The 25,534-nt window shown below is 46.5% G+C and overlaps 3 protein-coding genes across 5 annotated transcripts in view; 2 read left to right on the top strand and 1 right to left on the bottom strand.

The window, feature by feature from the left end:
• kcnh1b (potassium voltage-gated channel, subfamily H (eag-related), member 1b) overlaps positions 1 to 2,331 on the bottom strand; it is a 36,588-nt gene extending 34,257 nt beyond the window's left edge. Inside the window, exons 1-2 of the mRNA XM_066647741.1 lie at positions 2,259 to 2,331; positions 160 to 283 (exon numbers count right to left, since the gene is read on the bottom strand). Of these exons, the coding sequence (XP_066503838.1) occupies positions 160 to 283; positions 2,259 to 2,331 (197 nt within the window). The remainder of the gene's footprint in view (positions 1 to 159; positions 284 to 2,258) is intronic.
• Positions 2,332 to 5,001: 2,670 nt separating this feature from the next.
• Positions 5,002 to 14,821, top strand: rcor3 (REST corepressor 3). Of its 2 annotated transcripts, none has more exons than XM_066648221.1 (12): positions 5,002 to 5,257; positions 5,362 to 5,418; positions 6,939 to 7,016; positions 7,114 to 7,166; positions 8,472 to 8,633; positions 8,874 to 8,998; positions 9,093 to 9,171; positions 9,301 to 9,519; positions 9,718 to 9,795; positions 11,084 to 11,141; positions 11,224 to 11,468; positions 12,390 to 14,819. In XM_066648221.1, the coding sequence occupies exons 1-12, from the start codon at positions 5,134 to 5,136 to the stop codon at positions 12,738 to 12,740; spliced, it is 1,629 nt and encodes a 542-aa protein (XP_066504318.1). In that variant the 5' UTR covers positions 5,002 to 5,133; the 3' UTR covers positions 12,741 to 14,819. The 2 variants fall into 2 exon arrangements, with proteins under 2 accessions (XP_066504318.1, XP_066504319.1); XM_066648222.1 differs by having other exon boundaries at positions 5,023 to 5,257; positions 5,359 to 5,418; positions 12,390 to 14,821.
• Positions 14,822 to 15,007: 186 nt separating this feature from the next.
• Positions 15,008 to 25,527, top strand: traf5 (Tnf receptor-associated factor 5). 2 transcript variants are annotated; one of them, XM_066648285.1, is made up of 11 exons: positions 15,008 to 15,446; positions 16,136 to 16,367; positions 19,325 to 19,382; positions 19,766 to 19,867; positions 20,007 to 20,171; positions 20,753 to 20,830; positions 21,437 to 21,511; positions 21,846 to 21,938; positions 22,020 to 22,139; positions 23,518 to 23,689; positions 23,789 to 25,527. In XM_066648285.1, exons 2-11 carry the CDS (start codon positions 16,153 to 16,155, stop codon positions 24,352 to 24,354), a joined length of 1,644 nt encoding a protein of 547 aa, XP_066504382.1. In that variant the 5' UTR covers positions 15,008 to 15,446; positions 16,136 to 16,152; the 3' UTR covers positions 24,355 to 25,527. The 2 variants fall into 2 exon arrangements, with proteins under 2 accessions (XP_066504382.1, XP_066504383.1); XM_066648286.1 differs by lacking the exon at positions 15,008 to 15,446 and adding an exon at positions 15,954 to 15,972.
• The last annotated feature ends 7 nt before the right edge of the window (positions 25,528 to 25,534 follow it).

Here is a 25,534-nt window from a genome sequence, read left to right as displayed (position 1 = left end):
TGAGTGAGTGAGTGTGTGAGTGTGTGTGTGAGTGAGTGAGTGAGTGTGTGAGTGTGTGTGTGAGTGAGTGAGTGAGTGAGTGAGTGAGTGAGTGAGTGTGTGAGTGTGTGTGTGAGTGAGTGAGTGAGTTACAACGCAAAGAGTCACAAAGTAAAGAACCTGCAGGTGCTGCTCTTCTGCATGACCTCGGCTCGATGATACCCCGAGAGTTTGCAGAATCCATCGTTGCTGTAGACGATGGGCCAGTCCACAATCTGAGCATTTCCCAAAACAAAGTTGGTGTCTGGTGAGAAGAAGGATAAGAAAGGGTTAATAGAAGGAATTATCTATAAGATTCAGACAGACGTGGACAGCTGGGTGTTTTGTAGATGAAAATAACACCTAAGTGCACAGTGGTTCCAAACACTTTTATTAAAATCATGAACGCTGTGTCGCCTCGAGAGCTGACGGGGTCCAGCTCAGACCTGAGACACAGTCGACTAAATTCATCTTTATGATGACACACTGTGATCGTCTGAATCTAAATTCGTTTGGATTTCATTTGTAACAATAAGGGCTCAGGGGTTTTACAGAAATGCTAGGATTAGGGTTGGTTTTGGGGGAGGGGCACAGGAGCACGGACCTCACTGTTAATGTGGGCACTTTTAGAAGGAGCTAGGGTTGTGTGCAAAAATTTGGGCACCCCCCAATATCTTCTTCTGGGTTTAAAACGTCACAGAGCCCACGTTTTTAAATGCACTTTTGCTGCAAAGTTTGTATTTAACAGAGTCTTGTCCAATAAGTCAAATCTAATAAAGCGTCCCCCTTGTGGACCAGGGCTGTCTGAATGTTTGCACACAACTGGACTGTCCATAAGCTACTAACATCCTTTACTTTTCCTCGGGATATAAAACAGTGGGAAGATGTGTAACAGGAAATAAACGAATGAAGGGATAGTGGCACTAACTAATTTACACGAGAGGCAGCTTCTACAGGAACGGGACGGAAAATCACAACAGAGCGGAAAGGGAAAGTGGGGTGAACAACGCAAGGAGAAACATTAACGTTACATCACTCCACGGCTGTGTACCTGTCTGTCTATGAGACAATGTCCAAACTGAAAAGTGAAAAGAAAGATGGTTAAAAGTACGTAAGAGGGACCCTCCGGGCTGTGATCATCGAACACGAGACGCCTGAAGAAACCGAGCCTCCTTTTTCTGGAGGTTTCTGCTTCAGGAGACTTTGAAAACAATGCACAGACAAATACGGATGGTTTCTCACAATAATGACTTAGTAACTCGCAATTATGACTTAAACTAATGACTGAAAATTACGAGAAGAATAAAATCGTATAATTACGAGAGATTAAGGGATGAATATGGGGTCCTAAGTCATTATTCTGTTATGACAAAACAAAACAAGGCATAATTATGAGGTGCTAAGTCATCACAGTTATCCACATTATTTTTGATACAGAGCCCTGCTGATGACATCTCTCCACCTGCAGCTTGAAAGCCCAGACCCACAAGTTGATGTGATTGGTTCCTTAGGTTTGTGATGTCAGAATCCCTGTCTGTCTGAATCTGTGTTTCTGAGACTGTGTTTGGAACATGGAAAATCCCAGCCATGGGGCATCACACAACTTATTCAGTCAGGATACACCTTCTAGCATACGCCAACACACACACACGCACACACACACACGCTCACAAGGCTCAACACTTGACTTTAAACAATTGATTGGGTCTTTAATAATGCATGGCAAAGACATAAAAGGCATGTGTCTACTAAATAACGTGTAGATGTTATTCAGTAAGACATAGGGCTGCCTTATTAGGTCTTTCCCAGTCAGTGTTCCGTCCCCTCACTTTATTTAACAGTTCCCATGCCTTTATTTATTTTGAAGGGATGTCACCAGCAGGGCTCCATACAAATGATGAGATAGCGTCTAATTGCTTGGAGACAGCAAGTCATTATTGTGGAAAACCTTCTCGTTATTAACATTTACTTCCATAGACTTCCACAGCAGACTGATCTGTTGAGCCACTTATTCGACTCAGAGCAGCTAGAACTAGACCAGTGTCTTCAGGAATAACAGCATCACAGATCCTGTTATGAACAAAAGGAAGAGTTGAGTTGCTCTGAGGAGCCTGAACCCTTCCAGCTCTGCACTTCTGAGCACCTCCACTTCTCACTGCCGTCAGAAATAAAGAAGTGACGGACAGGGGACAGAAATCAGAGAATAATCCAGTGTAAAAGCAGCTGCCGCGCTGTCTTACCGTTGGACCTTCTGACTATATTCTCCAGGAAAGTGTTCTGCGGGGCCACGAGTCCCCTGCGTCCCCCGGCCATGCCGCTCCTCTGCCGGGAGAGAGAAGAGAGGAGCCGCGCTGAGAGAGAGAGAGAGAGACAGAGAGGTAGGAAGAGGAACAGAGAAATGAAAGAAAGGAGGTATCCGCAGGACCACAGATGTGTGGGGGGAGTCTACGTGTTTCCACGCGCGCACAGGACGGCGATGGAGCGCGGACAGCACGCGCCCTGAACGCCCTCCATCCCGGAGGTCCCCCTGTCCGCGCGCATGCCTCGGACAGAGAGAGAGAAGCCCCCAGTGCTGGGTTTATTTACTGCCCTGGGTCTGTGCCTCCCACTTAAAACCGTGCAACAGCTCAAAGAGACCGGGTCACACCACCTACCGGCCGTCTGAGGAATTGCAGCGTCAACAGAAACGCGCTACACAGGCTGAGGCTGTAGTTCCCAACCCCTGGTCATTGGGGTAGGCCCTGTCCTGCGTGTCTCGGCGTTCTCCCTGTTTCCAGACCTCTTCGTCCAACTCGTCGTCTCAGAATCAGCCCTTTAACCCTTTAACTAAAGGGAATGCGAGGAGTGTCGAGAGAGGAGCATTGTTCTGGCCCAGGACCGGCCCACATTCCTCATTTTCATGAAGCACTTGACAAATGGATTGAAGGCAGTCACATAAACCAAAGGTGGGGGGTACGAGGTCAATTTTTTGGGGCTTTTCTTGAATCATATACAAAACAGTGTTGATTTAACAGTGGTGCGACGACCAGCGCGGACGTGTATTTGTCAGAACTGGGTGACATCTGTTTTGTGACGTGGGCACGTCAGCATTTTGAAGGGTAAAGTGAACAAATGTCCAGCTCTAGACCCCAGTTCAGCTCCCAGCGCTCTGCTTCATATTCACTTCATATTCCTCCTCTATTTTAGTTAAACACTTCACTTTGGGCTGGTTTTATTGTGTTGTCACAGGCTCGTCACAATAAACACCTTGAATTTAATGCATTCTAACTGTGTGACATCACAGGTCTCCTACTGGCTCCTGCAGAGGTTTCCCTCTTCTTCTGTCTGTTTTCAGAGAGGAGCACGGCATGGAGAAAAAGCACAAACCATTTTAAAGTAGTGTCAGGGCAGAGCTGCGGATCTGTGTGGGTCTCGGGGATGCGGCCGATAGCAGTGAGGAATGGACTTATGTTTAGAGGGAAATGGTTTTTGATAATATTATGTCTTCTTGTTGCTGGTTGTTGGGGTTATAAAAGTGTATATAAGTGACCACCTTACAGAAGGGGCCCACATACACGTGCTGTCTGTGTGTGCTACAGGTTATGCGTTTGGACACCTGTTCATCCAACAGCCCTTCCATCTAACATCGAGGATCTATACGGTGCGTGTCCTTCTCTTTTGAAGGGGAAGGTGTTTAGATGCAGACGCAGTGAGGATTCAGTGCTACTCTATGGTGCTTCATTGGCTCAGAGAACATAGCTCAGTGCTAGTGGGACATATAACCCTCAACCCGTAATGTGCCATTGTCCCATTGTCCTAATGCAGCATCCCCTTTCATTTCATGCATTGCTATAGAGTGCACAGCTCAACGTGTAAGGAATGTGTGTGTGTGTGTGTGTGTGTGTGTGTGTGTGTGTGTCTTGTTACTGAATTCTTCAGTGTACCAGTGTTTTGGCCCCATCTGCTGGAAGTCATGTAGTCTCTCAATGCAGCCCAAATTGTGCACCAGTTTCCTTGTCTTTTTGTTGATTATAGTATTAGAGCTAGAATTACAGACTGTAGTCCATCTGTTTCTCTGCATACATTTTTTCACCCTCCTTTCACCCCATTTTTTAATGCTCAGGTCCCCCACAGAGCAGGTGTGATGTGGTGGTGGATCATTCTCAGCGCTGCAGTGACACTGACGTGGTGGTGGTGTGTTAGTGTGTGTTGTGCTGGTGTAGAGTGGATCAGACACAGCAGTGCTGCTGGAGTTTTTAAACCCCTCAGTGTCTGGACCGAGAACAGTCCACCGACCAAAAACATCCAGCCGACAGCGTCCTGTGTCACTGATGAAGGACTAGAGGACGAGCGACACACACTGTGCAGCGACAGATGAGCTACTGTCTCTGACTCTACATCTACAAGGTGGACCAACGAGGGAGGAGTGTCTCACAGAGTGGACAGAGAGTGGACACAGGGTTTAAAAACTCCAGCAGCACTGCTGTGTCTGATCCACTCTACACCAGCACAACACACACTAACACACCACCACCACGACAGTGTCACTGCAGCGCTGAGGATGATCCACCACCACATCACACCTGCTCTGTGGGGGTCCTGAGCGCTGAGGAACAGAGAGAAATGGCGCTAACAAAGTATGCAGAGCAACAATTGGACAAGAATCTGTAAATGTAGAGCCACAACGTGCTCCTTTATGGGCACTAGAGCTGAAAACATGGACGATTAGTTTAGAACCAATGAGGTTTTTTAATGTTTTGGCTTGATCGGTGTATGTTATATACATCTGCTCTGAACCAAACGCATAAACAAGTCTGGCGCACGCAAGGGGCGCACTACGACTCGGTTGACATGCGTAACAATTCCTTCCGCCAAAGAAGTTAGTTCCTCTTTAATGCAGATTAGTCTGTGTTTAGATGCAGATATTAAACATTTCTGAAGTGTCGCAAGTTTTAAAATGAACGTGTGGGAAAATGAAAAGGCTCGTAGAACGTACAGAGTGTAGATATCGATAAAATAATACACCATCGCGGTGGAGGAATACAGGACGGGGGCACTGTGGCACAGCTGCGCAGGCAGGGAGTTATTGCAGGGGACAGGCTCGTACAGAATATAGTATTGCACATAGCGTTAAAAATGCCCGGAATGATGGATAAAGGCTCGGAATATCTTGGGAAGGGTCGGTCTAATGGCACTAAAAGCCCTTCTAACGCTTCGAATGGCCATTTTTCCGAAGAGAGTGGCAGTGACGACGAGCACGGTATAGCCTCGAACACCCAACGCTGTATTTTCTTCTCAGTTTTTGGTTTTTACTTGTTTAAAACTAAAACAACCAACTGGTGTTTGATTTCTGTTTTCTAGCAGATGTCGGAATGCGTGTGGGATCCGATTATCAGGCGAATATTCCAGATTTTGATCCAGGTAAGTGTAGCTGTCACAGCGTACGCTCTGCTGCTCTTATCGCTGTGAGAACCGGAGCGAGCGGTGGTAGCCTCGGTACCGAGCTAACCGACAAAAGCCGTTATTTCTAACATTTTCACAGCGGACATTTACCATAACCTAGCTTATTATGCATCTTTACCCACATGTATTTGAACGCAGTGCACTTTAATAATAACCCCGATTCAATTCCGTAGAAAAGCGGACTTGTTTTCAGACGATACTTGTTTTAGCCTCTGGGGTTAGCAGCCGCTTTGCTAAACAGCCACCGCACAAACTCTCAGCCAAGCGCGGGCTCTGAGATGTTGAGATGTCAAGTTACGAGGTTTTAACAGTTCCTTGAATTTAGTATCGTTATCAACAGTTAAAGGTGCATCAGGTGATTACATTTCATTTCGTGACTAGTGCAAATTAACAGTTAAATATAAAGAATATTGTAAAAAGAAAAAAAAGAAGAGAGAGAGAGAGAGGGGAAAAAAAAGAAAAAGCTATTCCAGCCGTGACACCAGCTCAAGTGCATTCAGGGTCTGAGAAAACCAGCTTTAAAAACTGCCCTCCAGCTTGGAGTGTTTGTCTTTGTTGTTGTGGTTCGACCGTTTGACCACAGGAGGTCGCCTTGACTCAGGATGTGCGAGCTCTGGTGGGTAGGACAGTGAACTACAGTATCACAGAAAGGCATTCTAGTGAATTTGCCAATTGTACCTTTAAAGAGGACATTCCAGAGGTGAACACAGTTCTGGGGTCTTAATGTACATTCATTGGTCAAAATACCACAAACACCAAACCCAACAGCAGCATTCTCCTCCTGTTGAAACTGCCCTGTTCAGAGCCGTCTGTTTTTTCCATGCCTGTTCCTTTAAATGATAACGAGCTGCTCATTGTTCACCCGACCTGAGCGCACAGCAGTGAGGAGAGAGGAGCTGCAGTTACTGATTTAGCTGTAATTTAAAAGAATAAATCATCTAATGCCTCAGTATGCACGGATATGTATTATGCAACTGGTCCCTGACTCCACACAGCCTTCCGTCTCATGCCTGCAGCTCGAAAGCACCTCAGATAAGTTGTGGGGATTGGTTGCTTAGGTTTGTGATTGTAACAAACCCTCACTGTCTGAATTTGATAATCTGCAGTTTCTGAGTGGAAAGACTCAGAACACTTATTTCCCTCATGATACGTTTCCTAGCATTAGCACCAACACGCGGACATGATCACAAGGATAAACGTGCTTTTGTACTAGAGAGAGACTATGATAAATTTAGTTTTCTTTAGTTAAATTGAGGTTACTGTTTATTCATTTGAGGAACCATTCATTAAAATGAGAAATTGTGATTCAGATGTCAAAATATTTAGTTTATTTAATAGAAAGAATTAACCAGGCTGCTTTTAACACTCCTTATAACTCCAGCAGGGATGCGTGAGGCTGAACGTGTTAACATGCAGTAGGTTCAGAACGGGCAGCTCGGTTTTTCCTGTAGTAAATGATATATTTTTGTATCTTGCAGGTTCTACAAAGTACAGTGACAAAGACAGTGGGGGCATGTTGGTGTGGTCTCCACATCATACAATTGTTGACACAAAATGTAAGTGACATAGTCATTTCACCCTTTCCTTTCACACAAACATATATTCTGCTTTGAAAATAAGTGATAGCATCAAGTGTTTTTCTTCTCCCCACAGTGGATGAATACATTGCCATTGCGAAGGAAAAGCATGGGTACAATGTCGAGCAGGTGGGACTTGTCTATTACCGTGTGTTGTGTAGTTTCTGTATGTTCTGTAAGCTGTTCATTTTGTGAATATTTCATACTGAATCAACCAATAGAAATGAGCCAGAATGACCTTTAAATATACCTTCTTCATTTTACCTTGTGGCGGCACGGTGGTGCAGCAGGTAGTGTCACAGTCACACAGCTCCAGGGTCCTGGAGGTTGTGGGTTTGATTCCCACTGCGGGTGACTGTCTGTGAGGAGTGTGGTGTGTTCTCCCTGTGTCTGCGTGGGTTTCCTCCGGGTGACTGTCTGTGAGGAGTGTGGTGTGTTCTCCCTGTGTCTGTGTGGGTTTCCTCCGGGTGACTGTCTGTGAGGAGTGTGGTGTGTTCTCCCTGTGTCTGTGTGGGTTTCCTCCGGGTGACTGTCTGTGAGGAGTGTGGTGTGTTCTCCCTGTGTCTGTGTGTGTTTCCTCCGGGTGACTGTCTGTGAGGAGTGTGGTGTGTTCTCCCTGTGTCTGTGTGGGTTTCCTCCGGGTGACTGTCTGTGAGGAGTGTGGTGTGTTCTCCCTGTGTCTGTGTGGGTTTCCTCCAGGTGACTGTCTGTGAGGAGTGTGGTGTGTTCTTCCTGTGTCTGTGTGGGTTTCCTCCGGGTGACTGTCTGTGAGGAGTGTGGTGTGTTCTCCCTGTGTCTGCGTGGGTTTCCTCCGGGTGACTGTGAGGAGTGTGGTGTGTTCTTCCTGTGTCTGTGTGGGTTTCCTCCGGGTGACTGTCTGTGAGGAGTGTGGTGTGTTCTCCCTGTGTCTGCGTGGGTTTCCTCTGGGTGACTGTCTGTGAGGAGTGTGGTGTGTTCTCTCTGTGTCTGCGTGGGTTTCCTCCGGGTGACTGTCTGTGAGGAGTGTGGTGTGTTCTCTCTGTGTCTGTGTGGGTTTCCTCCCACAGTCCAAAAACACAGGTTGGTAGGTGGATTGGCGACTCAAAAGTGTCCTTGGTGTGTGTGAATGTGTGAGTGTGTCTGTGTTGCCCTGTGAAGGACTGGCGCCCCCTCCAGGGTGTATTCCCACCTTGCGCCCAATGGTTCCAGGTAGGCTCTGGACCCACCGTGACCCTGAACTGGATAAGGGTTACAGATAATGAATGAATGAATGAATTTTACCTTGTGTAAATAAATGTATGCTTTCCAAATAGTTTGAACGGTGACTGTGTGTGTGTGTATGAGCCTGTCTCTCCACCGTGGCCTCTACAGAATGTATGACACACAGCTCCTGGTCTCACATCAGCAGTCACAAGTCTCTCCAGAATCGATGACACGATTGTCTGTGCCCAACAGGCTCTTGGCATGCTCTTCTGGCACAAACACAACATCGAGAAGTCCCTGGCTGACCTGCCTAATTTCACCCCTTTCCCTGATGAGTGGACGGTGGAGGACAAAGTGCTGTTTGAGCAAGCCTTCAGCTTCCATGGGAAGAGCTTTCACAGGATCCAGCAAATGGTGAGGACTGCTCGAGACGTTGGCATACCATCGTTCCACAAGAGATGCGTCATGTGCCTTTGTGTTTTACGGGATTATAAAAGTACATGATTGCATTATATAACACTGTCCTGGTGACCTACTGCTCTCTGCTCTGCCCCAACACACCTCATGAATGTCAGTAAACACCTGATGAGATTGATGAAGTGTTCTAGGGCCAGGAACACCTGAAAATTAGTTGATTTGATTTTTTGATTGCAGTTACCAGATAAATCCATATCAAGTCTTGTGAAATACTACTATTCATGGAAGAAGACCAGATCCAGGACAAGCTTGATGGACAGACAAGCACGAAAGCTGGCCAGTCGAAGTAATCAAGATGAAAGGTGAACAGTTCAGTGGATGTCTCTTTATTGTTTGTCATTTCAGAAGTGATGATTTAAATGTGTGCCTTAAATTCTGCACCTGGATTTTCTCTAGTGATGAAGAAATGGAGGAGGCCAACCCTATCGAGGGGAACGACAGCGACTATGACCCCACTAAAGAAGCCAAGAAAGAGGTAACTCGAGTAATGACTAAAAGCAGTCGACCTCTTGAATTCACTTCTAAAACTAAATTTTGGTGGTGATTATCGGTTTTAACCCTTCCTTCAAAACCATTTCCTTCTGTTGTTCCCTTCATCTCTCAGAGCCACACAGAGCCGCAGATTGTGAGCTCAAAGATAAGCATGGGCCGACGAGACCACCAGACCCTGCAGCACCGCCACCACTCTCAGCGCTCCAAGTGCCGCCCGCCTAAAGGCATGTACCTCACGCAGGAGGATGTGGTGGCGGTTTCCTGCAGCTCCAGCGCAGCCAACACTGTCCTCCGCCAACTAGACATGGAGCTGGTCTCCCTTAAACGACAGGTAACTGTTCAGTGTGAGTCAGGAAGACGATATTTGATTGATAAGTGTATGATGTTTGTACAGGAGACAGTTCATCCAGCTTCTTACAGCTTCATCCTGTTCAGAGTCATGGCGTGAAAGTAGCCCACAGAGAATCCCGGGGGGGGGGATTGACAGTTTTTGTCAAATTCATTGTTTTCATTGTTTTTGAACCTCTAGGTTCAAAATGCCAAGCAGCTGAACAGTGCTCTTAAACAGAGACTAGAGTCTGGCATTGAGGAGTTCCAGCTGCCTGAGGTAAATCACGATTCACTCAGGGTATTGTTCACAGTGAAAGGCCTTATTTGAAGCTCTTATTTGTAATATTCATAAGAAACGTGCCTGTCTTCTGCTGCATTCAAACTCTTAAAATCGTACCCTGATACACTGCACCGCATAGAAACTCAGCAGATAAACAGATAAATGCAGAAAACTGAAAATAGAAAAGTAATGACAGGAGTACAAACACAACTTCATTTAACTAATCAAACAGGTTTCAAAACGTTAGCTCATCTTGGCTGATCTTATTTCATGTCAAAGCAGTTACCAAATGAGACTTTGAGATCTCCTGACTAGACCAATCCCGGAGGAGCTCTTCCAGATCTTCATTTCTAGCAGGACGAGTTACTGTAGTGGAGCAGTGTTTAAACCGTTCCTCCAGAGGACCCCACTGCCAGTGTTTTGAGAATTAGGGTCCTGCCCCTAAACTATATCTAACCTGTTAATATGTGACATACTGCAGTGAATGTATAAACAAATCAGGTCAAAGCATTCCATCTGTGTATTACTCACTGGCTACAAAATAAACTGAGGAGTATTAAATGTGACATTAAGAGCGTCAGGTGATTCGGAGCGCAGCAGTTCTCACTCATTACTCTGGCTTTTAGTTTGTTAAAGAATTGATTTCAAAATACTGTTACTGGACGATAACCCGCTCACTGGTTCAGGACCCGTCTGTCTACATGCTTAGATATGAGCAGTCTCAGATCACTGGAGACCAGGCAGTTACTCCTGCCTAAGGCTAATACTAAACATGGACTAGCAGCGATGAGCTACTACTCTGTTCTTTAATGGAATAAACTGATGGAAGAGCCCTGACTCTAAACACTAAAATAATACTAATCTGTGAGCAGGTGTTCAGCTCAGTTTTAAACACAGTATTTGTACCTTTTTTAATATTAATCTTCCAGTTCTTCTGTAAAGGCATGTTATTTTTATTTTTGATATTATATTCTTTCATTCATTCATTCATTCATCGTCTGTAACCCTTACCAGTTCTGGGTCGCGGTGGGTCCGTAGCCGACCCGGAATCACTGAGCACGAGGCTATTATATTAGCACTTTAAATATTAATCTGTTATATTTACTCTTACCTTGGCGCTTTAACACTCAGAGCACTTTGACTGACCTTAGAATATGAAGGGTACTTTACACATAAACCTAATAAGTGTAATCAGTTTTGTGTGTTGTCCTGGTAAAGGTGTGATTTACTTTAAATCTGTTTCCTTCAGTTATACACAGTATATTCTCCGCATTCTTTTTTCTAGAGCAACCAGAAAATCAATGCCCGCTGGACTACGGATGAGCAGCTCCTCGCTGTGCAAGGTAAATGATAGGATTTGGTTCATGTTTAGCTCTTTAAATCACGTTATCACACGACCCACAGTTTCCAACCCTTTTCCCTCAGGTGTCCGTAAATACGGAAAAGACTTCCAGGCCATCGCCGACGTCATCGGGAATAAGACGGTGGGGCAAGTTAAGAACTTCTTTGTGAATTATCGACGGCGCTTTAATCTCGAGGAAGTGCTCCAGGAGTGGGAGGCGGAGCAGGGAACTCGGGCCCCCAACGGAGACAGCGCCACCTCTGGGGAAGAAGGGAAGAACAACTCTAACACTCCATCTGGAAAAAGCACAGATGAAGAGGAGGAAGAGGTATGTGAATGCTCCTAATATCTTTGGCCTCCGTTAATAGATTAACTCAAAGGAACACTAGGTAAGAGTATTTATTTATTTATTTATTTATTTTGTCCTGGGGCTCCCCCTAGTGTAATTAAATCTTACAGCACTGTACTGAAATCAATGGAGAGGGGGAGGGAGGGAAGATGGTTTCCTGCCCTCCTCCAAAAGTTGCATAGTGCATTTTCTGCAGTGCTGAGCCTGGAGTAGTAATGACAGAGGCTCTATTGTGTATTGTTCTTTTAACATAAATAAATGGTTGGCATTGGTTTTTCTTGATTTTAATTTACTGACTGTTCCTAATGTAATGGGGAAACTGGATAAACATAACATTTGCTGTTTGTCCTGTGTTTTTTGGGGTCAGTTCAGATTCAGGGTGTTTTAGCTGTAAAAAAAACCCTTAAATATCAGTAATATCAACATTTTGCATCGTTGTCTCTTCCCTCTGTGTTAGGGCTGAACCCTGCTTTGTTTAAAGTCTATTTAGAAAATAAAATATTATTTTGTCAAATAAAAACCAAGTATCTGACACACACCTCAACAATATTAATTCTAATCATTTTCTGCAGGTTTAAATTGTTGGAGTCAAATTTACCACCAAGGAAAAAAACGAATGAAGCACGTTTAATTTAATTACAGAGGGTTCATAGGAGTAATGAGGGTGGGAGGAAAAGTTTAAAAGTTCATGAACAGACACAAATATGACTTTATTATGCGTTTTAGATCCACAAGATGGCGCCATATCAGCACGGGAAATTTTCTCTAGAATCTTAATTGATAGTTAAATGTAATAATTGACAATAGAGTGTAATATCATACTGTCTCATATACAGATTAATATCCATTCTAGGATCAATAAATAAATAAATAAAATAAAATCCTCTTTGTCATCTCCAGGGTCTGGTGACCCCTACCTCAGGACCCTCTCCTGTAGCTGTTGCCACATCCGGTATAGCAGCAGTGAGCGGCAGCACCTCCCTGAACCAGCCTCCGCCTCTGCTCCGCCCCTCACTCCCGGCCACGCCCGCTCTCCACCGCCAGCCTCCGCCCCTCCAGCAGCAGGCTCGCTTCCTCCAGCCTCGACCAGCTCTAAACCAGCCGCCTCCGCTCATCCGACCCTCCAATCCTCTCCCTCCGCGCCTCAACCCTCGACCCGCCGCTCCTGCCATCGTCACGTCCGGCACCGGCCCACAGCCGCCCACACTGGTGGGCATCCAGTCGGAAAACCCCTCCTCCTCCTTGCACTGAAGGCTCAGGGGGGTGAAGGAGTGAGGGGCAGGGGCAGGGTGTTTCGTCCGTTATGTTTATTTTGTGGTATTTTTCTATCTGCATCCGTCTCTGTTCATAGTTGCCCTCGAAGGGCAGTGTTGATCATGTGTTTCTGAATATATATTTACCCATGACTGAGTTTTAAATCGTATGTATATATTAGTTTAGACAACGATAATTTATTTGAAACACTCACGTAACTGACTCCTTGGTTCTCTTTTTCTGTTTAGACCTTTTGAATCCTAACGTGACACTCTCATGACCTTGTACTGGTGACAAAAAAAGAAGAGGGTTTTTTTACAAAATGAAAGGTTTTGGCCAATCTATTCGTCATAGTTCTACTCTCTGGGGTCTGTCCTGAAGTTCTCAGTGCATCATTGTTGGTTATTTTTGGGTCACACTCTCATCATATGTAAATAAGCATTATTTATTTTTATACTCGGTGCTAAAGACTCCACGTTGCTTGGTTTTTACCTACTGTCCCGATTATTTCTCACCATGGAAGTGCTCTTAATGTCTAAGAGAACGTAACGTTCATTTCAAACTGGAAACGTTGTTGTAAACGATTTAATTTTAACCGTGTCACTCTGGTCACGTCATCTCTCCAAATGCACACAGCTGCAGTTCTTTAGGTTTAAAAAGATTATGATTCTCTTACATCAACTCCCTGATTATATCCACGAACACTAAAGCAGCACACATTTTGTGCATATTTCAAACACTGTACAATATTATTTATAATGCGTAAGTTTCATCGACGTTTCCTTTTTAAATCCTTGGACGGCGAGAGGGAACTGAACCAGACTTTAAGCTGTTGACTATGTGCCTGAGTTTGACGCCATACAGTTTGTTGCCCTTTAGAAAATAATAATTACAAAAACATACAACAATCCTGATCATATCACAGCATGTAGCATTGACTTTGGAACCTTGTCATAGAGCGGCGGTAGCGTATCTGTTCAGTGGCCTGTGTAAACTAGAACCATGGGATGTTCTTTATTTTCTGGGTGAGAAACTCTTTGTAATGATCATCGTCAGTGTTTTGCAGTGTTTCTCTCTCTCTCTCTCTCTCTTTTTGATTCCTTCCCTTGGTAAAGGTATTGGGTTTGTGCTTCAGATGTTAGTGCATGTCATGATGCCTGAGTGTATAGTCATTTTAATAGTTTTATTATTATTTTTTGTTCATTTTTTCCCCTCTGTGTCGTCTCTTACCTCATCTATACGCTGTGGTCTGAGTTCCGTCATTTCAGTCTTTATTCTCAATATTTTCCTATAAAATTATCCTTGATGTTTTCGTAAAATATTCCCGTGTAAATCGTATTCTTTTCACAGCTCTCTCTGAGAACGTCGAAATTATTTAAAGCACTTACACTGTGTTAGTAACATATCTTTTAGTTTTTGTTTACGTCATTGTTTTTTTCAGTTAACTTTCAGTTTAAAGTCGTTAGCACACTGTTGAGGCCTCAGAGTTGTAGGCATTAAAGCAGGAGTGCGAACTTTACATTTCTGTCTTTTCTCATGTTTGTGCTTCAGGGACAAGGGGGCGCTAGTGTTTCAGCTCCAGGGTCTTGGTGAAAATATGGGTGTGACTGGGTGAGTGTGACAGGGTGAATGTTAAAAAATTGGTGTGGGAGTGACTGGGTGAATGTGAAATTGTAGGTGAGTGCATTAGGGTGATTTGGTGAATGTGCGAGTGACTGATGCCTGAATGGGTCCGGAGGGTCCAGAGCCTACCTGGAATCACTGGGCGCAAGGTGGGAACAGAGTCCTTAACAGGGCAACACACACTCACACCTAAGGACACTTTTGAGGTGCCAATCCACCTACCGTGTGTTTTTGGGGCGTGGGAGGAAAGGGGAGCACCCGGAGAAAACCCACGCAGACACAGAGAGAACACACCAAACTCCTCACAGACAGTCACCCGGAGGAAACCCACGCAGACACAGAGAGAACACACCAAACTCCTCACAGACAGTCACCCGGAGGAAACCCACGCAGACACAGAGAGAACACACCACACTCCTCACAGACAGTCACCCGGAGGAAACCCACACAGACACAGAGAGAACACACCACACTCCTCACAGACAGTCACCCGGAGCGGGACTCAAACCCACAACCTCCAGGACCCTGGAGCTATGACTGAGACACTACCTGCTGCGCCACATTAATTCACCTTTACAGCACTTTTGAAATCGAGGGAGGGAGGAGGTGGTTTACTACCCTCCTCCAAAGTTTCATAGTGCAGTTTCTGAAGTGCAGAGCCCAGAGTAGTCTGGACAGAGGTTCTGTTGTTCCTATTAAAGCTCAGTGGAGCATCACAATGATTTTGAAGCAGTAAATTAAAGGTAGAGATAATTAACTATTGTTATTTTAAATGCCGTGACATTATTGAACTCTTGTAGCTGCTCTGTGGCTTTCCTCGAGCCATCTTTTAAGCACCTCCCCTTTATTTTCGAGAGTCGTATGCAGTTATCCCGTGCAGCCGCCTAATGCCAAGTCTAAGTACATGGGCTTGGCCACGCGCCATTTCCGACTGTGACGTCAGGTGCTACGGCGCGCGCGCGCGGGCTGTTGATCCTTCCTTCTTTCACTTGCTCCCCTTCCTCAGTCACTCACTCGGACCCGCACGCGCACGCAGCACCGACAGCGCGCGCAGAGGACCGGGCCGCCACCAGCGCTGAGGTACGTAACCCGTGTGAGAGTGACGCGCGCGCTCTCTCGCCGCTTCGCTTCCTCTCCGCGAGCTCGGCCAAAGCGAAAGCACGCGATTTAATCGGTGAACTCGCGACGTACGCGCTTGCTGACAAACGCAAATGCCGCTTTCGGTGCTGTAGCGATGCCTCGCGCGATTTAAAATAAAAAAAATAAATAAATAAAATGTCTGCAATGCGCGCGCTAATGTCTCCGTAAACAGCCGAGTGTTTGTATCGAGTCGCTCGCGCCGGGGATTCCCCCGCGTTTTGTGCGCAGCGGAATTACCCCCCCCCCCTCTCTCTCTGTTTATATTATAGTTTTATAGACACAGTCCTGTACAACATGTACTCCCTAGAGAGCCCTAGAGAAGCTGCACATAATCTTATAGTCACTGTGCTCAATGCCAAGTGTGGGCTAGAGGGGTGTAAAAGCCCGCCCACCCCCAGCATTGGGCTGTGGAGCAGTGAGACTCTTCTCTGCAGTGATGGAGCTCACCCAGTTCCTGTGGGAGGAGGTGAATGGTTTAAGACAGAGTTATAATTACTGTCATATAATTATCATCGTTTCCAGGGGGAGGGATCCTGATGTAATTAAACCCTGCCCCCTCTGGACTGTAGAAACTGCACTTCAGCTATAGCCCAGTAATAATTGCTTGTTTGCTCCTCCCCTCTCTCCAGTCTGGCTGGACCTGGACATGGCTGCAGAGGAGAATGAGTGTCCAAAGTCCCAGCAGGGCTCCGACCCGGTTCGGTCCTGGGAGCTGGAGTCCGTCCTGGCCATTCGCTCTCTGAACTTCGTGGCGAGGCTGGACGACCAGTTTGTGTGTCCGGCCTGTGGAGGCGTCGTCCTGAACCCCCACCAGACCGGCTGCGGACACATCTTCTGCGCCCAGTGCATCAGAGCGTTCATGTAAGGACACAAGTCTGAGAGTGTGAGTGACTGAGTGAGTGTGTGAAATTGCCCGTGTGTGTGAGTGACTGGGTGTGTGTGTGAAATTGCCCGTGTGTGTGAGTGACTGAGTGAGTGTGTGAAATTGCCCGTGTGTGTGAGTGACTGGGTGTGTGTGTGAAATTGCCCGTGTGTGTGAGTGACTGGGTGTGTGTGTGAAATTGCCCGTGTGTGTGAGTGACTGAGTGAGTGTGTGAAATTGCCCGTGTGTGTGAGTGACTGAGTGAGTGTGTGAAATTGCCCGTGTGTGTGAGTGACTGGGTGTGTGTGTGAAATTGCCCGTGTGTGTGAGTGACTGAGTGAGTGTGTGAAATTGCCCGTGTGTGTGAGTGACTGGGTGAGTGTGTGAAATTGCCCGTGTGTGTGAGTGACTAAGTGAGTGTGTGAAATTGCTCGTGTGTGTGAGTGACTAAGTGAGTGTGTGAAATTGCCCGTGTGTGTGAGTGACTGAGTGACTGGGTGAGTGTGTGAAATTGCCCGTGTGTGTGAGTGACTGAGTGAGTGTGTGAAATTGCCCGTGTGTGTGAGTGACTGAGTGAGTGTGTGAAATTGCCCGTGTGTGTGAGTGACTGGGTGTGTGTGTGAAATTGCCCGTGTGTGTGTGTGAAATTGCCCGTGTGTGTGAGTGACTGGGTGAGTGTGTGAAATTGCCCGTGTGTGTGAGTGACTGAGTGAGTGTGTGAAATTGCCCGTGTGTGTGAGTGACTGGGTGTGTGTGTGAAATTGCCCGTGTGTGTGAGTGACTGGGTGAGTGTGTGAAATTGCCCGTGTGTGTGAGTCACTGAGTGAGTGTGTGAAATTGCCCGTGTGTGTGAGTCACTGAGTGAGTGTGTGAAATTGCCCGTGTGTGTGAGTGACTGGGTGTGTGTGTGAAATTGCCCGTGTGTGTGAGTGACTGGGTGAGTGTGTGAAATTGCCCGTGTGTGAGTGACTGGGTGAGTGTGTGAAATTGCCCGTGTGTGTGAGTGACTGGGTGAGTGTGTGAAATTGCCCGTGTGTGTGAGTGACTGAGTGAGTGTGTGAAATTGCCCGCGTGTGTGAGTGACTGGGTGAGTGTGTGAAATTGCCCGTGTGTGTGAGTGACTGAGTGAGTGTGTGAAATTGCCCGTGTGTGTGAGTGACTGGGTGAGTGTGTGAAATTGCCCGTGTGTGTGAGTGACTGAGTGAGTGTGTGAAATTGCCCGTGTGTGTGAGTGACTGAGTGAGTGTGTGAAATTGCCCGTGTGTGTGAGTGACTGGGTGAGTGTGTGAAATTGCCCGTGTGTGTGAGTGACTAAGTGAGTGTGTGAAATTGCCCGTGTGTGTGAGTGACTGAGTGAGTGTGTGAGTGACTGGGTGAGTGTGTGAAATTGCCCGTGTGTGTGAGTGACTGAGTGAGTGTGTGAAATTGCCCGTGTGTGTGAGTGACTGAGTGAGTGTGTGAAATTGCCCGTGTGTGTGAGTGACTGAGTGAGTGTGTGAAATTGCCCGTGTGTGTGAGCGACTGGGTGAGTGTGTGAAATTGCCCGTGTGTGTGAGTGACTGAGTGAGTGTGTGAAATTGCCCGTGTGTGTGAAATTGCCCGTGTGTGTGTGTGAAATTGCCCGTGTGTGTGAGTGACTGGGTGAGTGTGTGAAATTGCCTGTGTGTGTGAGTCACTGAGTGAGTGTGTGAAATTGCCCGTGTGTGTGAGTGACTGGGTGAGTGTGTGAAATTGCCCGTGTGTGTGAGTGACTGGGTGAGTGTGTGAAATTGCCCGTGTGTGTGAGTGACTGGGTGAGTGTGTGAAATTGCCCGTGTGTGTGAGTGACTGGGTGAGTGTGTGAAATTGCCCGTGTGTGTGAGTGACTGAGTGAGTGTGTGAAATTGCCCGTGTGTGTGAGTGACTGAGTGAGTGTGTGAAATTGCCCGTGTGTGTGAGTGACTGGGTGAGTGTGTGAAATTGCCCGTGTGTGTGAGTGACTGAGTGAGTGTGTGAAATTGCCCGTGTGTGTGAGTGACTGGGTGAGTGTGTGAAATTGCCCGTGTGTGTGAGTGACTGAGTGAGTGTGTGAAATTGCCCGTGTGTGTGAGTGACTGAGTGAGTGTGTGAAATTGCCCGTGTGTGTGAGTGACTGGGTGAGTGTGTGAAATTGCCCGTGTGTGTGAGTGACTGGGTGAGTGTGTGAAATTGCCCGTGTGTGTGAGTGACTGGGTGAGTGTGTGAAATTGCCCGTGTGTGTGAGTGACTGGGTGAGTGTGTGAAATTGCCCGTGTGTGTGAGTGACTGAGTGAGTGTGTGAAATTGCCCGTGTGTGTGAGTGACTGAGTGAGTGTGTGAAATTGCCCGTGTGTGTGAGTGACTGAGTGAGTGTGTGAAATTGCCCGTGTGTGTGAGTGACTGGGTGTGTGTGTGAAATTGCCCGTGTGTGTGAGTGACTGGGTGAGTGTGTGAAATTGCCCGTGTGTGTGAGTGACTGAGTGAGTGTGTGAAATTGCCCGTGTGTGTGAGTGACTGGGTGTGTGTGTGAAATTGCCCGTGTGTGTGAGTGACTGAGTGAGTGTGTGAAATTGCCCGTGTGTGTGAGTGACTGAGTGAGTGTGTGAAATTGCCCGTGTGTGTGAGTGACTGGGTGAGTGTGTGAAATTGCCTGTGTGTGTGTGAGTGACTGGGTGTGTGTGTGTGTGTGACTGTGTGTGTGTGTGTGTGTGACTGGGTGTGTGTGTGTGTGAGTGACTGGGTGTGTGTGTGTGTGTGTGTGTGATGCCCTTTGATGGACTGTGGCTCTGTCCAGATTCCCTTACTGCTCTGTGCCCAATGATTCTGGGGCGATTCTGAACTGACGGCGACCCTGATCAGGATGAAGTGGTTACAGAAGATGAATGAATGATGGCAATAAGTTGTTCCCTGGAAAAACACATAAAACATAATTGTTTCTGTTTTCGTCTCTGTTCTTCAGTGAGAAAGGCGAGACTTCTAAATGTCCGTTTGATGACATTCTGATCAAGCCAGAGGAGGTAAGCCTTAACAAATACCTACACAGATCGACCAAAACATTAAGACCACGTGCTTAATATGCTGCTTAAGTCAGTGCCTCATGACAAACAGACATCCTCATTAATGACCGGACTTACGTTCTCCAGCGGAACACTCCCCCGTCGACTACTCACCCAAAGACAACTTCCCAAAGGTGAATGCTGTCTACTAGACTCAAAAGATCAGGCGTATATGCCGTATATGTTTACTGTCCAGTACATCCAGACCTTGACTCGCACCACTGACATGAGAGGGTGCTGTTTACTTCTCCTCTGCTTGGTCGTAATGTTTTGGCTCGTCAGTGTACCGCTGTGTGTGTGTCTCATGGTTCTGGTGAGGAGTTTGAAATGCCTTGTCACTGCAGGTTTTTCAAGACAACTGCTGTAAAAGAGAACTACAAAATCTAGAGGTGTACTGCACCAACGCTCCCTCCTGCACACACAAGGTGACTCTGTGTAATCTGCAGGTAAGAGTCAAGCGTTCAGGGCAAATTTACTTAAATAAAAATTAGAACAAAAAAATACCCAGTGAAACAAATAAAACCCCTGCACACTCTTCCTTTCCCTCCTTCTCTCCTTCTCTCTCTCTCTCTCTCTCTCTCTCAGGACCACCTAAAGTCTTGTCAGTACGAAGCTCTGCAGTGCCCTAACTCCGGCTGCACCGATTTCCTGTTGCGCAAAAATTTGACGGAGCATCAAAATTGCCACTGTCCCTTTCGCACAGAAATTTGTCGCTACTGCAGGAAACCGTTCCCCGTCGCCCAGCTGCCGGTCAGAGGCTTTCCTTTACAAAGAGAAACATGTCTTTTTTAAAATTAGAGAAAAATGTAACAAATAATGTCTAAAGAGATTATTTTTACATTTTAAAATTCATAAATTACAGCTCATTTGAGATTAATCTCCCTGATAATGGTTCTAGATAGCCCTGCTGTGTATCAGCTGATGTGACAGGTCTGGGCACTTTGCGCTCTCCTCCAGCATGTTAAGCTGTTCACAGTTGCATTAGCAGTAGTTTGAAAAGAAGCAATGGGTTGGCTTTTTTGTGTGTTTTTGAGGAAGCAGGTTTGCCGCAGCCTCTCTGACGGGGGGTAGTTTGAGATAACTGAGAACTGGGGAGAAACTTTAGCAAAATCATAGACATAAACAACAAATTTAACAATAAGAATGAATCAAACTTCTGTGGAGCTCCTGAACAAACACATTTATGCTTCATGGAGCGGGTCCCATTGGTGTGGGCATGTTTACTTTACGTTTATTGCAGGGTGTCAGTGTAACAGATGTTTCAGTACGTAAGGACGTAGGGAGTCAGTGGAGAAACGTATAAATCAGCTAACATTCTCCGACTGTTTCAGGACCATGAGAAGACCTCGTGTCCAGACGCTGACCTTCCGTGTCCCAATAAATGCTCAAATATGGTCAAAAGGCATAAGGTGAAGAGTGCTCATTTCTTATATACAAATTAATACTGTCATTTACACTGCTGTGTGGATATACCATAGATACAGCCTAGCAACACCTTATCAAGCACCTGGAATACCAAAACAAAGGCTTAGTAACACCTTAGTAACCACCTGGGATTTCATAGCAATCGTTTTAAACACCATAGCAGCTCCCTGGGATGGCATAGTAAAAGCCACCTGGAATATCATAGCAGCAATCACCAGGGATACCATATCAACGGCCTTACAAACACCACAGCAACTGCTTAGCAACACCTTAGCAACCACATTGGATACCAGCTTAGCGTCACCTTAGAAACCACTGGGATATAGGAACAGTTTAGCAACCACCTGGGATACCATAGTAAACATTTAAAGTCACCTTGGGAACAACCTGGGGTAACATAGCAACCATCTAGGGACACCTTAGTAACCACCTGGGACACCATAACAACCACAAAGCAGCACCTTAGCAACCACCTGGGACACCATAACAACACCTGCACAAACATTCTGTGTTTTCTCCAGGAACTGCACTCGTCTTGTTTCTATATGTATCCTTTGTCTAAAGCATCGTTGTTATTTCCCTTTTTGTAGTTCAAAGATCATGCAGACGAGTGTCCAGAGGTGGAGACGGACTGCGTTTACAAGAAATATGGCTGCACAGTTAGGGTAAGAGCACTAATATATTTACAATACATCTCCAAAGTTTGTAGACACCTGCTCAACATTTCTTTTGAAAGAATGGTATCAACCCTAACCCTAAGGTGCTGTGGATGGAGATCCATCACTCCACAGAGCCCAGTTCCACTGCTCCACTGCTCCACAGCCCAGTGGTGTGGGGTTTACACCCTCCCCTATCCACCCATTGTGCAAGGTTTTATGCTCCTGTACCGCTGCTCCAGACAGTCCCCTTTTATTAGTCAGTGCTTTTTTTATTGTAATTGTGTGTGTCTCCGAATGAGATGAATCCAATGTTAATGTTCCTCTCTTTGTTCCCCGTCAGGACAAACGAGGCCGAGTGAAAGTCCACGAGAACTCAGAATTCAGCCGTCATGTGCTGCTCGTCCTGGAGAGCAATAGCAGACTAGTTAAACAGGTATTCATTCACAGTCCAGGGGTGTTCGGCTCATTAACACGGTACATAGCTAACAGATGGCGGATTGTGTGTGATTCTCAGGTGGACCAGCTACAGCAGGACCTTGCCGGCCAGCAGGGGGAGCTCAAGGAGAGGAACCTGATGGTCAGCAGCCTTAACCGAGAGGTCTCCAAGTGTGATAACACCCTTTCTGCCATACAGGTAAAGGGTGGCTTTACAAAGGGTCTGGAGAGTCCTTCCTCTCTGGAGAGTTTTCTGGTTTCTGTATTGCGCTGGATAAAACGAGCCGTTCTGATTCTGCTCCACTTCTGACGTCAAGTGCAGAGATTTTACAGAGAGTCTGTCCAATCACAGCGCTGGACTCGCATTTATGTGAGACCGCAAAGACGAAGTTAAACTCAAAACAGACACAAGATTTGTGTAATTAGAAATGGGGCAGTGCTTATTAAAAAAAAGGGTGTGTTTGATGTTGGGATAGGGCTGAGCAATTAATCGAAATCGACATTCAGAACTTCTAATCTACATAATTTTATATCGATTATTTGTGTTCTGTCGTGTCCCCACTGTGTGTTCATGTACTGTCCCTTTAAAACCACGCTACTAAGCTGTAGTCACGTGATACTGCCCCCTATCTGCCACATGGAGGAGAACCTAAACGCAGAGGCCGACCGAGCGACTCGAGCTCGTACCAAAGAGAAGCACAGCGTCTGTTTTGACTTTTATTAAGACGACACTGAACAAAAAGAATTCAAATGTAAACACTGAGAAAAAACAGTTTCAGCCAAAGCACAATCACACACCGAATATAAACAGAGCTCAGAAAAGAAGAGAGGAACCAGCTCTCAGAAATATCCCAGCTTCAACACTGGAGCATATTCACAGCACAAGCCTCGTCACTGAACTGTGAGGGTCATAAACACACACAAAATAATAATTTATTAATCGCAATCGTGGTAAAATGTACAATTAATCGTGATATTGATTTGTGCTCACATCGCCCAGCACTGTGTTGGGGTAACTGCAGCAGTCTTAGACAGAGGGAATTCATCTAAGCAGTGACTGAAATAAAAGAAATGACACTTTTTTACATTTTAAAGTAAGCTCTGGGTCTGTGTTCCCTGACGCTGGGACCGCAGTGTGATTACAGTATGATTACAAGCAGATCTCAAGTCTCAAGGCAAACAGTGAGCCGAGCTCAGGCTAATGGCGCTTCTACTCCCTGGTTTCTGGGACCTGTGGTTATCTTACGAGAACCTTGGGCTTTGGAATCCACAACAACAGCGGCAGTAATGTTACGTGTTCTTTACTCATCGTGTACTTGCATGTTGTTGTTGTTGTTGTTGTTGTTTGGGACTGACCACAGCTCTGACGACTCTCTCTGGACGATCAACGCTCTGCAAGGTTTACACGCCACGGTTTAGTCCCTACTCGACTCGCTCTGAACCACGAGAGAACAGCCACTAAACAAGAACCCGCTTCCAGAACCAGGACCTGATTCACCTGGTGGAGGAGTGGAGAAGAGTCGACTAGGAACCCTGCTGTGAAAGAGCACCATAAAGTGTATGTTTGTGTGTTTCAGAGGTCCGTAGAGGAGCAGAGGGAGCATGTGTCCAGTGTGAAGCGAGAGCTGCAGGACCTTCGAGGTGTTTTGGAGGCAGAGCTGGCCAAAGAGGAGCTGGCTGCTCTCCGAGCTTCTCTGGACTCTCTCCGACAGCAGGTGGCAATGACCCAGAGCCTCAGAGAACACCTGGGTAAGGACAGGGTACTCCTCTGTTAATTTTCAGTGATAGACACTCGATGAAGATGTAGAGTCTTTCTAAACAGCTCTCTGTGTGCGTGTGACCATTCAGGTGTCTTGGGGCAGACGTGTCAGCGTCACACTCGGCTGCTGGACATCCACGTGGAGCAGCTGCAGTGTAACGAGCAGCGTTTCCGGCAGCTGGAGTCCACCTCATACGACGGGAAGCTGATCTGGAAAGTTCACGACTATCAGCGCAAGAAGGAAGCAGGAACAGCCCTCAATTCGCCGCCGTTCTACACCAGCCGCTGCGGCTACAAGCTGAGCGCCCGCGTCTACCCCGGGGGAGAGGGCAGTGCCCGGGGCAGCCACCTGTCCCTGTATGTACTGCTGATGAGGGGCGACTTCGACTCTCTGCTGCCCTGGCCTTTCCACCAGAATATCACGATGACGGTGCTGGACCAGAGCAGCTCCAGAAACCACATCACTCTCAGCTTCACTCCGGACCCCTCCAGCGACAGCTTCCGCAGACCCACCTCCGAGACCAACTCAGCTTTAGGGTTCTCCCGCTTCGTCTCCCACGGCGAGCTGGAAAATTCCGGGAATGCTGTGTACATCAGAGACGACACGCTCTTCATCAAAGTTAAGGTGGACACCACAGGGCTGGAGGATCTGTAGAGTGTGGATTTCTAGGAGCTGATAAGAAGCTGTTTTTAATTTATTTGGTGACACTGTCGCTCTGTGGGGTGGGATCCTGCAGTCTTGGTTTTGTGACTGATCACATGCTCCAAAAAGCCCTCTTCGGAATGCACTGATGGTCAAAGAGGAACGTGGAGAGGAGAGTTTTGTTTTAAAAGCAAATTTGGGTTTATGTAACTCATTAGTAATTATGCTAATTTTTAATAATTAATGTGACATCAGCAACAAATCCAGAACTGTAATATCCAACTGCAGCCCTGCAGACTCTCACTTGACCAGGAGCTCATCAGCCAATAGCATTCGCTCACAGAAATGGCCATGACCCACCCCCACTTTGTCAACGACGCCCCCCCCCCCCCCCCTCCGCTTCAAAGCTCAAGCACAGCGCCAGGGTGAATGGACTCTGCCCTGCTCCTTTAAATGATAATGAGCCGCTCGCTGTTCACCCCGACCCCGAGCGCACAGCAGTGAGGAGCGAGGAGCAGAAGCTCTGGTTTTTAGCCGTTTTCACTCTGTTCTCTTTATTCCCCATTTTCTCTCAAATAAATGCAGGTCCAGCGCTGTGATTGGACAAAACTCAGACGAGGGGGCGGGGCAATTCTAAAATCTCTGCTCTTGAAGTCAGACAGGGAGCAGAATCAGAACGTCTTCTGACTCGGGGAGCACACAGAAAACTGATTGGGTGGCCTTGTTTCACAGTGTGTGGGTTGGTGGGATCCTGATTTACATATTAATGTGCACATACACTGAACATAGGATTTTTAATAATAACATCTTCAGTTTAAAACTGGCCGGTTTATATTTGTTCCCTTGTGTATGCTCTAGTTTTGACGAAGATGTGTGTAAATCGTCATAAATCTATAAACCACTCCACTGCCAGAAACTTAACTTAAGCAGGCGTTATTCCGACAAGGAATGAGTTCTTACCGACGTGTTCACAGAGTTATGGCAGTTGTTATAATAGAGCGGTTAATGAAGGGTGATCCACATTACGTTTGTAAAACTGTTATTGTATCCTCAGTTTCCCTGTTGATGATGCAGATGAGCGAGGGGTTTACTAGTAATCACACTGTAGCTGAAGCTATTTTTGTAACAGAGTCTTTGTATTTTATACTTGGAAACGTAGAAGTAATTTTCTCAATAAAAAGCTGGTGCTGCT

Source organism: Hoplias malabaricus, chromosome 16, assembly GCF_029633855.1.
Source record: "Hoplias malabaricus isolate fHopMal1 chromosome 16, fHopMal1.hap1, whole genome shotgun sequence".
Lineage (NCBI taxonomy): Eukaryota > Metazoa > Chordata > Actinopteri > Characiformes > Erythrinidae > Hoplias > Hoplias malabaricus.
This window is presented reverse-complemented; position numbering and strand designations above follow the sequence as displayed.

Coding starts and splice junctions, on each gene's coding strand:
- rcor3 (XM_066648222.1), top strand. CDS start 5,134: ATGCCCGGAATGATGGATAAAGGCTCGGAATATCTTGGGAAGGGTCGG. Junction 8,999..9,092: donor CGAAGTAATCAAGATGAAAG/GTGAACAGTTCA, acceptor GATTTTCTCTAG/TGATGAAGAAATGGAGGAGG. Junction 11,142..11,223: donor GCAGCTCCTCGCTGTGCAAG/GTAAATGATAGG, acceptor CTTTTCCCTCAG/GTGTCCGTAAATACGGAAAA.
- traf5 (XM_066648285.1), top strand. CDS start 16,153: ATGGCTGCAGAGGAGAATGAGTGTCCAAAGTCCCAGCAGGGCTCCGAC. Junction 19,383..19,765: donor TTCTGATCAAGCCAGAGGAG/GTAAGCCTTAAC, acceptor TTGTCACTGCAG/GTTTTTCAAGACAACTGCTG. Junction 21,939..22,019: donor ATAGCAGACTAGTTAAACAG/GTATTCATTCAC, acceptor TGTGATTCTCAG/GTGGACCAGCTACAGCAGGA.